The sequence below is a fragment of the Lingula anatina genome, chromosome 9 (assembly GCF_051362555.1).
Source record: "Lingula anatina isolate TDL-2025a chromosome 9, LinAna3.0, whole genome shotgun sequence".
NCBI classification, from domain to species: Eukaryota; Metazoa; Brachiopoda; class Lingulata; order Lingulida; family Lingulidae; genus Lingula; species Lingula anatina.
In genome coordinates this window covers 15,111,520-15,125,429 of record NC_141775.1, presented here as the reverse complement: position 1 = coordinate 15,125,429, position 13,910 = coordinate 15,111,520, and the positions used below count along the sequence as shown (strand labels likewise).

At 34.8% G+C, this 13,910-nt stretch overlaps 1 protein-coding gene across 2 annotated transcripts in view; it reads left to right on the top strand.

Annotated features, from left to right (window-relative positions):
- LOC147759960 (von Willebrand factor D and EGF domain-containing protein-like) overlaps positions 1–13,910 on the top strand; it is a 91,636-nt gene that overhangs the window by 21,383 nt on the left and 56,343 nt on the right. The window contains exons 15-16 of one of the 2 annotated variants that reach the window (XR_015331196.1): positions 72–181; positions 558–638. Coding sequence is in view for 1 of the 2 variants with exons in the window: in XM_086996125.1 (XP_086852251.1) it covers positions 72–181; positions 558–575 (128 nt within the window). In the remaining variant the exon portion in view is untranslated. Of the gene's footprint in view, positions 1–71; positions 182–557; positions 1,272–13,910 lie in introns of those variants that run through there. The other variant, XM_086996125.1, reaches the window with a different exon arrangement.

Below are 13,910 nucleotides of genomic sequence, written 5' to 3'. Positions count from 1 at the left end.
AACGTTTTTATGTAACAAACCGGGTTTGTCCCTTTCTTTCGCGAAACTTAAATTCTTTTACAACCTTTCAGAACCGGCCATGCCGTGTTCCCAATGTGGTGGACTTCCCTGCATCTGCTCAGGAAGCAAATGGAAATGTATATGCCCTCGGGGCTACGAAAACGATGATAATGGATTATGTGTAGGTAGATCCCTAAGCGACCTTGGGTGATTGCGAACTAACTCTGTCCAACTTACCTTATATAACAACGCTGCAAATATATTTCACAATCGATAGTACATCTTTTTTAACGCAGCATGTAATTGCAGATGAATCACCATTAACTCAACATCTCGCACAAATGAAGTGTTACTAAAATGAGTCACCAACTCTACCATCAACATAAATTGCTATTACATTGTCGTGATAGTTTTCCGAAATACAATTTAATACGTACAGCACTTTTAGATATAACATGATACAGAAAAGACAAATACAACATAGACATTACACTGTTTAAAATTTTGGACACTTCATGTTATGTCCAAAGAATAAACTTGAAATCGATTAATTTCAGAAATTGCGGAGTGCTTAGACAAGGACTTATGTGGACGATATGCTGACTGTGTGAACGTGGAAGGAAGTTATAACTGTATATGTACGTAATATCAGTTATGTAGACAGACCTTGTGATCAGTTTCCCGGTTACATATGTCAAGCACCATGGAAACAACCTTTTGTCCCGCTTGGATGAATATCCCGACTGGATAAACAATCTGAAACCCAAACACATCCACGGGAACAAAAATATCCATGTTATTAGGTTCACTGTTTGTGTGATTTTGAATAATAATTTGATTTTAAAATCTATGGAGATAATCGATGACTATATCAACAGATCAAACGCTCTGAAGATGCTCACTGAACTTTGGTGTGTGATATAATGAAAAGTTATCTTAACAGACAGAAGTAGCAACCATATTAAGCTTTGTTGTGTAACATTACCACTGCTTACCCACCCCGATGTTCTCATTTTATATTTGAATGTCGCCAATCAACCGTCTCTTTGCGATTGGCTTTTGTTCATGCTTAAATTGTTTAGTGTTGAAATTTATTGGCCGACTGATTGAACAATATTAATGTACCTTAAAAAATCGCATTTCGATGCAAAATCTAAGAATAAGTCAAATACAATCTACCGGCTCAACATTCTATTTTATTGCTTGTCACATGCGTGCTTTGTTCGTGTCGATCGACCATACTAATAAAAGCTTTTAGTAGCATAAAAAAAGAGGTGATCTCATTTTCCTTCTCTTTCGTTTAACACAGTTAAACAATACGTTAAAGTTGAATGAGGAAAACGATAGTCTTTCGTCGTACCTATCCGTCCTACATATACAAATAAGGTCTCACAAAATATATATCTGTCAAAGAAATCATCATTTTAATGTAAGCTGCACGTGAGCAAAAAGCAAACACCCGCTCAATGAGCATACATTTAATCGAAAAGAGTAACATTGTTATTGGTGAGAATAAATTTGGGGCTTCTTTCAAGCAGAAATTGGAGTTTTGTATCATGGAATGTCCATATCAAATGTTCCCAATATTAAGGACGAACATGATTGTTTTTTTAGAGTATTTAGTTAAAAGTATTTAGTTAAAACTTCGCTGTTTTTTCTACTCCCCTTTTTGGCTTAGTAGAAATCAAGTGTGGGACATACAATGTATGGTGATCAAAGTAGCGATAGATTTTGGCCGGGCCTTCACAGTGTAAAAAAATAATTAAACAAGGTCTAACATTCTAAAACATATAGTATGTGTTTGGGCCAAGATAAAATTAACTACCTAAGCATGATAATACGTCCACGACTTCTTGCATATTTTGCTTGTGAAGGCAATAAATGATGGAGGTCGTTGCTTTGCTCATTTTTCTTATAACTTCTCAGGAATGTGGTAACATGCAACCTTTAATTTGGCTATAAATGTTTTGGTACTGGATGCATTTATTCCCAATAAACCCGACTGAAAACATTCAAACAATATATGATATTTATTTAATGGACAACTGCCAAGTTTTCGATTGTTAAAAAACACGGCACACTGTATGCGATTTTGTTATAAACCTGCTAAAGATAGTTGGCCTAGTCCTTATCACTATTGTTTGCAACGAATTACATTTAGTAACTGTAGGGGTGGGCAAATGACAATTTTTTTTTTAAAACAGGTGAATTCTATGGCCATTTTTGCTGCTGAACACAAATCTGACAATATTTTTTACCAAAGCTAAAGATTTATATTGGTATCTGCTATTTGTTTGTGAAAAAAGGCGGGAAATGGCTTTTTGGCCATATTTTCACAGTAAAGTACATAAAAATGATGTGTAATATGTCTTTCTATATGTTTTGAGGGCTGCTGAGTTCAAATATGAGCATATTCAAGACATTGGCAATATTGTTAAGGTGACATCTGTAAAAAATATACACTTCGAGCCTAAGATAAATATAAATAATGGCCATTATGTACATACTGAATTCATGGATTACAGTTTGGTATAAAAACAATGCTGAAAATACCTTCATGGGTGTGTACCAACAAATTTTATGCTGTATAATTTCCCTTTTCTTCAGAACAGGTAAAACTTTGTCAGGTGACACCAACCTATTACAACCTCTAAGCTCTTGACCTTGGAATAGTACTTAGTTTCAGTTGCGTAGTTTAAGATTATCTCACCACTACCATGAAAGCATCAACAAGAAATACACTGAGACCAGAAGGCACTGTAAAGCCCCCTGTCACACTTATTTGGAATCTGAAGTAATCAAGCAGAATGAGCCATAATGAAGAATTTTCAAAATTCGCGAAACGTTCGTTGGGTAATATCAAATTGACCTTAATTCCAGTAAGAATACCTCAAAATGCGCTTCGAACCCACCTGGAATGATTTGTGCACATTTCGGTTGTATTGTATTAGCTCTCAAATGCAGCTCGAATGTAGTTGGATCACATAAGGAATATCGTTAATGCTGTCTAAATATAGTGAGAATATTTAGAATGCACTTCAAATGCCATACATTGCAAGTGTGGTTTCGTTGCTGGCTGAATTCCGGCCCGCAATCAAGATGCATTCGAGTTGCATTCCTGCTCATTGGAGGCACAATGTGAAACATTCTGACAAGATTTGAAGCACCTTGCCATTTCGGTTCTCCCTCGAATGTGATAAAAATGTTTCGAATGCTGTTGGAATTTCGTAAGAATCTTAAGAATGCGCTCATAGTGCAGTTAGAATACACTTGAATGCCATTCGATATTTTTCCACTTGGAATGCACTTCGCAAGTTTTGAGAATGAGCAAAACGTTTTAACAGTACGCAAGAATGGACCCAAACATTTAGAATGTGCTTAGAATTTTTAGATACTTCAAATATCCAGGAATAAACAAGAAATTTTCATTCCGACTACATTCTAGCTCATTCCGCCTCTAGTGTGACTAGGTTATAAATGAAGACAATAAGGATATTGTCACTGCTCACCCAAAACTCCTTATTAACTGCTTTACATACATTCTTTTCGGTGATAAATAAATTTTCAGTGTTCAGTGATTACATTAATTAACATTTACACATGTCATCTTACGGGTGATGGCATAATTGCAGTTTGGGGGTAAAAACTGAAAAATCGGTTTCTCAAATTTCTGTTTTACCTGAACACCCGTGATCACTATTTCAAAGCCAATTTAATGACACCATTTAGTACCCCAAAACCCTGCCAGCGATTTTTTAAAGCCTTAGTTCAGATTTGATCATTGATAAAGCAAAGTAATACCTTTGTTTTTAGAAGATCTGTCATTACGGACTCATAACTCCATAACAAAAGCATTTTTTTAAAAACCAAAACGTTGGCATGGGATTGTAGCTCATGCCCTTGTGGTACATTGGCCAATTTTCATGATAAAATCTTGTTCAGGGATGAAGTTAAGCCCCATATGGATTGCTAACTAATCTCAAAAAAGAAAGCTGTTAAATAGATGATTAAAGCTTTGAGTTGCTTATGCTTATACATTGCAACGAAAACATTTTTTCATTGTTTCAAAGCAGCACAAAGACAGATACATTATTGAATAATTAGATGCAGGAAAAAACTCATTTTCGGTATCTGGATGGTAATAAAGAGTAACAATATCCTTAATGCTCTGCTACTGAGTGTTCTACTGTAGATATTCCCGTATGTAACTAACATTATGCCTATTCTATATGTCAAAACTTTTCAGTTTCATGTGATCCTTGAACAATATTGACCATATTTGTTGTAATATTGTTTTTCCCAACTTAAAAGCCACAGTTGCATATTTTATAAACATTTGTATTTATGTACACAGAAATGGTGATTTTGGGGTGATTTTTACCTCAAAATGACCAAAAAATCCTTTTTTTTAACCCAAAATGAAGTGACCCAACTGAAATGATGTATCTATTTGCACTCATTGATCATGAAATCATATGGTTAGACATATAACAAGCCATCTTTGAACTGATATTTAAAGATTTACATGAGAAATATGTGATTTGAGGGAGCGTTTGGTGGCCATTTTGAAAAATCACTTGATACCAATATCAGATGTAATTTAAAATGAAAATACTTATTAGATTTGTATTCAGCAGGCAAAATGGCCATAGAATCCACTTGTCTGAAATTAAATTTCCCAAAAAAGCTTTCATTTGCCCACCCCTATGATTTACTTCGATTGGAGATTATCTTCTTTTTGTGTTATCATTGACTAAAATAAAGTGTCACTTGAAAGTTTAAATCAAATATTAGAAGATCTCTCAATGTAAGTGTAACATAGGATCTTTTCTTTGCGTTTTTTTTTTTCAAGGAATGGGTAAGTCTACTTTACCTTATCCTCAATTTTGCTGAGAGGTTATAACAGGAAACTAAGTGAACTTTGCGGATTTAAAGTATATTATTGTAAAGCATAATAGGGGACTTTTTCTTAAAGTACAACATCCGTCTTCTTCTTTTGCCGAAAAAAAATTGACCCAAAAAAGTTCCAAAAGTCCCATGGAAAACGGTGGCGTTGCCTTCCTAACCTTTTTATCGTCTGCTCCGTGCTCCCTCTCTCTCTCTCTCTCTCTGTCTCTCTCTCTCTCTGAGTGCCCTTCAATTTTGCTAAGATGATAACAGAAAATTTAATTAACTTTGCAGATTCATGGTGTAGATTGTAAGCGTACTGGGGGACAGTATTTATTACCCCCTGTTATCAGGAGCTGAGTGGGATGGGTCTGCATTGCATTTACTTGAATTTTATTAAGATAACAGAAAACTTAATTAACTTTGAAGACTGACAGTGTGTGATTGTAAAGCATACAAGGGGAAGCATTGGTAGTTATGTTGATGTGAATGCTTTTAATTTAGTGCAGTGATGATTGATTGGCAGGTGGGTCAGAAGGCCACGCGAAAACAGACTGTGCGTGCAGTGTGATTCAAACGAAGGAACATGTAGTCTGTGTCTGCATATATACGGCTAAACTGCATGCCGATAGCATTTTCGCTCATTTACACAGATTTGAGGGACGTTTTCGCTAGTCCTCGCTTGCAAATGTATAAGGCTTTGTTTGACTAAATATTAGTAAGATACATCGGCAAAACCATTGTTATATACAGGTTTAAACAATGTGAATTGCCTATGTTATTGTAAGTGGGAATGCGAGAATTCTGCGGTGATCATTAATTTGCATTATTATAAAAAAAGAAAGAAAACAAACATGGACTATTAGGGACATTATAGTCATTAATTGTCTTCGTTGAATAAACGGAACTTTTACATCTTGCGATTAAGGGGTGCCAACCAAAACTGTCAAATTCATTAACAGTAAAGTAAACGTATGTCGATCACTATCATGCCACAAAGTAATGCTTACCTCTTACCTGACTGAGTGCCAATCAAAGCTATTAAAATCGTCAATTATATAAACAAGCGCCATTCATCATACTAATGATCGAATATAGCTGTAAATCAGTTAATACGCCGTAAAGAGGGCACTATCCCCAGACGTATTGATATAAGACCGAATGGAAAAATAATTAATGCAGCTTCAGTTTGTTCACCGATTTAAGGTATCTAATGTATAAGAAATAAGTAAATACAATTAGATTATCATCTTTAAACCATATTCTGTCTATAATCATTGTCTTTTGTGAAACTGCAGGACGGAAATATTTCCCACCTTATTTCTTTTTTTTTTCCTCTTTTCTTTATATTTATTTATTTATTGGTATATTTGCTTCCGAAAATTTTTTTTTTTCAGTTGTACCAGATTTTAAAAAGACATTATTTCTCTTAGTGTGACATGGGTTCCGCACACCGGTACTGCTGTGGTGATGCTGTGGAGTTGGTTGAGTTAGAGGCGTACACGGTCACCAAGAACCTCGTCCCTGAAATTCTCAGTGCACTTCGGCTCAAATCGGATTACGTCACTCTCCACGTGATGATCTTCGGGTTGTGTGTTGACAGGTAAGTAAAGACCGCGTGGAATATTTCAGGTTCAAATGTTTGCCCTTGTTAATATTCAACCTTAAAAAAACTCACACCTTTTATAATATATATTTGCAGTCAAGTAAAATGCAGTAAAATCTACGTTTTTGTGCCAAAACGCCAATTGTAGTCACATTTGGAAATCTGAACTACGCCAAATACAGGAATAAACTAGAAACCACTTGCCTAACATCATAGGGGCACTTCAGGAACAATTTTAGGTTGCAAAATCAAAATACACGAGCACATAAAGCTCTTGTTATCGCAGAATACAGAAATAAAGTACTGAGCAGCTACTGCGACCATCATAATCAATACACATGGACCCTAGAGACAATCTGAGGGTAGGTCAATACGCGATGGCCGATGGACATGGAGCTTTTGAATGCCTATTATTCTGTACTCTTCAAAACACTCGCTGCAGGACAGCAATATCGGAGGCTAAAAACCGAATGCGTGCACCGTGCTGTATTATTCACAAATAAACCTCATGCTTGTAAACAGGACGTGCCAAGTGAATAGCTCGCTGGCTTATTAAAATTTTCGACATGTTATCATAACAATTTCATCTTTAAGTTGTCGTTCAGGTCAAAGCTTACGGCTGAAAGGGGTGGTTGGGGTGCCACATGTTATAATTCAATATTTAACTTCCTGTCTGTTATGTCTATACTTTAATAAAAATGATATATTGACGCCATAAGCATGATTACGATGAAGATACACCAGCCGCATTATCGCCCTATGTCAACGACTGAGTGCCCTTATCAAATTATTTGCACACTGGTTGCTATGCAAAACCAGACACATTTGACAAATCTATTTGGCTTGTGTGCGATCCGTCATATGGCTGTTGATATCTTTGACATTACCGATAATTATCTGGCAGAAGGTCCAGCAAATACCAAATCGTATGGTTCAATGAGCTGGGAACGATAGTTTAGAAAACTGCTAAAGTGGCTGCTATCAATTTTGTTTGCTGTTACCGTTTCAGTAAACGAGCAACTTTTTAATACGTTGAGATTGAACAATTCATCATAGTACTTACAAGCACTGAAGTGTCCTCGACCCTGCGATGTGGCTCCTAATAATCGGTAAGTTTTGGAAATACATGTATTAATAACTACCGGTAGTCGTAGATATCTGAGTTTTTCTATCGCACTGCTTTTTATTTACTTTCTTTAAAATACTGCCTTTATGATACGAATGGCTATTCTGTTAATCAAAAGTTCATTTATTTGCATCCCAACAAGCTTGCCTTCATTGCATTTACTTTTCATCCCTTTATTGTCCGAATTTAAAGGACGTCTTTAACATTACCAACTTTCATTCCTGGGATAATTTTCTTTCATAGGGAGTATAGTCATTTTGGCTGTGCAGTTGTACCCGTGCCAAGCTGGTGATGATCCTTGCTATATATACGAACCACGATCTGACCCAAGAAGGAACCAAAACAGTACATTGAAACCTGCAGAACCGGCATTATGTGACTACATCCTTAATACAGGATGGTATCGGTTTCTTGGAGGATCCGGTCATCAGTTGGCGGACTCTGCCCGCACACCCCTGTCCGGAGATTGCACAACCAGTATGCCGATCTTCTTGAAGGACCTGCATCCCAACCTGACTTGTAATGAAGAAGTGACAAAGGAAGCGTGCTTTATTTATAGGACCCAGCAGATGTGTAAACCAATTATCAACTTGGAGGTTGACATAAAGAGATGTTGCATTGGATCAAGCAAATTCTACATTTACCATATCACACCACCTCCTACTTGCAACATGGCATACTGCACCACAGGTAAGGTCATGCAAACTTGGTAAGCTAAAAACCAAACGTTTTGTTATGACTGATAAAAAAAGTATGATCTGCCTGTGTGATCGGGGAGTTCGAATACGTGTTCGGACTTGTGTCTTATTTTATACTTTTCTCTGTTATGTTTTCAATATCAAAATCGTACATTTTAAATTTAAATAAAAAAGTATGATCTTCCTGTATGGGGGAAGTTCGAAAATGTGTCCGGACATGATTCCCTACCGGAAGCAATGTAAAAATAATAAATTTCCATGTAGTTTTGATAAGGAATTTAAAAAAATAAGGATACATTTAAAGGAGTATATGACAAGTAAATTTACTTTCTTCCTTTTAATGCTGTATCAATTTGCTGCCAATAAGAATAGAAATTCTAGTGAATTTGATTATTTTTAAAACTCAAAACCTCTTAAATGAAAGTGAACCACATACAAAACATGGCAAACTAGGGACTAGCTTTCATATCAGTCTGTTTGAAAATGCACTTCAGGTGTATTGTATTAATTGTTTATTTTTTCCTAGCGAATGAAGACGAATGGTAATTTGCTGTCGTATATCATCTAATATATTGTATATTATATTAATTTTGTAGGCGAACCTGGTTTAAAGTGTCCAAATGGATACCTGCCATATCAGCTTAACGGAAGCGAAAATTGCAAACGTAAGTAGGCAGCATTTTTTCCAGCAGTGGATATAAAAAACATCAGGTAGGCCTATCTTGTATCAATCAAACATGTATATATATGTGCGTAAATTGTGTAAATCTTATTTTTATGTTTCCCTGTAGGCTACTGGTAGCTGTGTTATCCTGTATTTTATTTTATTTTATTTTTATTTTTTTTTTTTTTTGGGGGGGGTCGTTTCGTTTAGGCCTATTGCAGTCAGTTCCCGTTAATTTATATTTCAGTGAAACACTACATTTAGTGCACGTCCTCCTTCAATGATTTTATATTTGAACCCATGTTATATCTTTAAAAGAAATCTTTTAGTTTAGAAATACATGTAGAGGCTCGCATACCACGTGTGCGCTGATTCTTCAAATGTAGTTTCAGTCCTATATTATTAGGACGTAAATCATATTAACTTAAGGAGTATGCCTAAGTTACTGGTATATCATTGAACCTCCAACCTTTTTATACCCATGTCTCCATATATTTTATAAAGCGAGCAAAGAGGTTGATTATATGCAGCATAAATCTGAGGAAATCAAGGAGTCTTGTTAAGATCCTATTCGTGTCGTCTAAATGGCCCCCACCCCATCTACACAGTCTGTCCGCAGATTTTGAGCTGCTTGTGCACACTGGCTGAAGCGACGGTCATTTTCGCACTACTTTCATCAAAATCGAGTGAAAATGGACGACTTTTAAGCTCTTCATATTTTCATGTGTATTTTTGTCAACAGTTGATGTGATTAAACGATAGGTTTATAAAAAGAAGCGGGAGTATCCAGGGATTCGGAATTTTAAGGTTAATTGTCATAAAATATAGATTCAGAACGGTAAAATGGAAGATTTATCCACGCGGGTGATTGCAAATGGTGCCCCGTTTCAGGTGTCTGAAATTTTCTATTTGAAGATCTCTATAAGAAATTTAAATTGTACAAAGTTTTAAAAACTAAATGATGAAAGCTGGTTAAACTGGGTCTCTGGCAGTATATATATATATATATATATATATATATATATATATATATATATATATATATATATATATATATTGAAAATTCAGCTTTGTTCATTTTTTTTAGCACGAGGTGAACTCTACGCCAAGCACTCGTATTTTTGAAGCGTGTGACACTAGGGTGTTTCAATTTAGACAAAATTGCTACAATGTTGATATCACCAGGTTTTATATATATTCTAAAAGGTAAACAAGTGTATTTTGTGTTAATATGATATAGATGTTGCGTTCGGCTCCCATCTGGTTGGCAAAGTGTTCATATTCCCGTGAAGTCGGTGTAAAAGTCGGCAAAATCGATTTTTTCAAGTGCAGTAGGTTACTGTGATTATGTATCGCAGGAAACGCAAAATTTTTTCAAAGAATTACATCCTGCAGAAAGATAAGATCATAAACTTTCAAATGATATATCATAAGATATGTCTCCTACAATTTTACCCATTTTGTGTGGGGAAATTAGTGCATCTCCAAAACGACGACAAAAATGGAACCCCATTTTCATCATAATTTGAAAAAGCGTCACGTGATCAACCTGAAGCACTGACCCGACTTGGCAAGACTACAAGTTTTCTTAAATATTCTGAATTTCAGAGCAAACAAGTTGTAATGAAATTAAAATCCGAACAAGTGCTGTACATCTAACATCAGGAATATTCCAAGAGTTATATGCTTCATTCTTAAAACATCAAAAATTGTATAGTTATGATCCACTCCACAAGAAATCCAGTGTGAATTTTGACCAATATAGAAAGATATTGCTAGATCTAGTTATAAATAAAACAAGATTTTTTTTATTAGATAAATATTTACAATGAAGTATTGGCCTATGTCCAGGTTGTACTTTTTAAAGCCTGAAAGGGTTTTGATAAAAAAAATCATTCAACACCGGTTTATTCATTATATTAAGATCTGCACTTCTGCCTTGTTCTCTTATTTTACTGCTCAAGATTTATTTCTTTGTACTAGTACTATTTTTGTCTCTTACATATTAAACTATCTAAAATAAGACCCTCCCGATTGTAATTTGAAAAAAATATCCCTTTTAATCTATTTAAAATTTACATTTCTCTTTTTAAAAGTGCAAACTTTTGAAATCTGTGTGATAAACAAAACTAAGTAAACATTAAAAACTCATGTCCTTAAAGTACTGTCCCTGGGAAATGTTCATTCAGCCTCATGAATATGCACTGAACATTTTGAAAGTTTTTTTTAACTTTTTGCCTTTTAAATTACAGCAGTTAACAAGGCTCCAATAAACTCGTTGGCCAACTTGATATGTCTATTCTGAGGGCAGGAGAAGCACCTGCCCCAGCAAGTTATGAATATTACTTTAGCCAAAACTGACATACAATTAACATCATCCCCAGCTGAAAATTCTTGAATATAATTTGTAATTAAATACAGATCAAAGTGCATTAAAAATGAAAAAAAAAAAATCAGTATACAAGTATGTTTCAATTTTTTTATTTCCTTAGAATCTTCAATGGCCAGGTCATTTACCTGGATATGACAATCAGAAAACAAAATCAATTTTCAAGTTCAAAACTGGGCTGTTTTCCCATAGTGCCACCCTGCCATTCAGTGTTGATAGATTCCTTGACTAAATTATAATCAAAACTTGGCCCGTATAAAACTGCTGTCAACATTTTGTTAACTTAAGCATAATATTCCCCAAACTTGACCTCCAGTCAGATTCGATTCTTTTGGGAGCACTGTATCCTCTCTCCACCTGAGAAGTGGACAGGGTGAACAAGGCGATTTCAATTAGCATTATTGTATGTATTCTAATCTTTGTTTGGTCTCCTAGCCTTGAAACAAATCAGTACACATAACTTTACTTTTATTCACTATAAACATGCCACCTATGTGCTCTTTAAAGGCAGGCCACTCTCAATGGAAGTCTTTTGGGTCAAAGCCCATCCTGTATAATACTTGACGAAAATAATGTTACAGAGAGAAAGGTTTCTAGAGTAAACAATATCCAAGACTCTACAAAACACCATCTATTGTTCAGTCACATCTGCATCAACAGCACCATCAAACAAAATCGTATGGAAAATAATTTTCCCTGGTCTTGACCAGAACACCTCTTCCCTTATTGTCAACTGATATGAAATGATAATTCGGGAATCTGTTAAAACTAAAATATAATAAAATGATAAAATCATACATGTAGAAACAAGAAATTTATACAAAGCAGATAAAAACTGAAATTTAATGAAAAATCCATAATATAAAAAAATACTCACCTCATTGTCAGTCTAACACCAGTTGTTTATCAAAGTAATTTCTTATCATACTATATAGTAATAATAATTCCTTGGTCCTACTACTAGTAATACATGTAGGCCAGCTATAAAAATACAGAAGTATTGGCTTTATATATATATATATATATATATATATATATATATATATATATATATATATATATATATATAAACACTTAATTACCTTTTGCTTTGTCTAACTGGTATCTTTTCATCATTTCATGCCATATAGTCCATTATCATGCTATAGCTTAGGCAGGGATAGGTATGCTGTCAGCATTTCACTAAAACTGAAAAAGCACAATGCATAGGTCATAAAGTGTGCATTGGTCATAAAGTGTGGCTGTGCCTTCACAAACTATTTTTCAAAAACTTATTGAATTTGAAGACTTTTATTTTAATACCAACAATTTCAGATAAATTGGAAAAATTGTTAAAAAATCATTATATTTAAACTTATAATGTAAAACAACTTTGGAAACTGCCCAAGAAAGACCTTTAGTACACTTGTAATGCTGAACACACACCCTATTTTGGAAAAGGTCTAGATTCCAACTCCATAAGGAAATACAACGGATAAAGGTACGCAAGTACACATTTTATGTAAACAAAGTGCAACTGTAACTTTGCAACAAAATGTAACATTCACTAGTACTGCACCGAACGTCAACAAGTGCATCTGAACTATGCGAAGGGAGCTAGGTAACTCCAAAATCATTTCTATACATTTCGGCGCTTATATGAAAGTGAATTAAAAAAAAAGACTTACCTTTTAGTTGGCAAACCCAAAGCTATGTAACTTGAAAGGCAGATTTTTCCATTCTAAAACTATATAGGCTACACTATATGTTATGGCAACATGGTTGATCTCCAGCACCGATGTCGTTTTTTCGCGTATTATTTTCCATAACAACTCTCACTATGACAGTGACACATTGCATACTATAAATATACACTTGAAAAGCTGAACATTCAATTTTTTTCAACCGAAATGCAAGATTTACCGAGAAAAACGCTCTCCAGTCACTTGCTCCGTGCAACGTGACAGTCCCAGTTTCAAGTGACCTACATAATTCGCACTAAAATAGGGATTTCACAAAAAAAGGACGGTTGTACAAATTTTTTATTCTTTTTGGCTAAATTCCAGCATATATGGTTGTATAAATCGTTATAATATCAACAAAGTAAGTTTGACCATTTTTTCTACAATTGTTTCATTTTAGGGTACAAAATAACACGATCTGCTTGAGAAAAATGCGTGTGCTATTTTTAGACAACTGATACAAGGCTTTCGTCGAAATTGAAATGTTCATTTTACATTGTGCGTTTACATCAAGTTCTAAATTTTATTCCTTGAAAGTTTCAAGCGAAATAATAAGTTATTCACAGAGTTTTATGGATTTACATAACAACTACGGATTTTTGCAAACATGGCGCGAAACACACGTCGCGGACTATTTTGTGCAAGCGCGTAGGTGTTTTTGTAATGATCACCGCTTACATGTACGCATTGATATGCCAGATCGGCGGACAGACTGCATGTGCGAAGTTTTCAATATTGTGAACAGTACCTACCAGTATAAGTTGATTTAAGTTACGTAAAATTTATATGTGGTTTGAAAATATCAAAAAGAACCAAAAA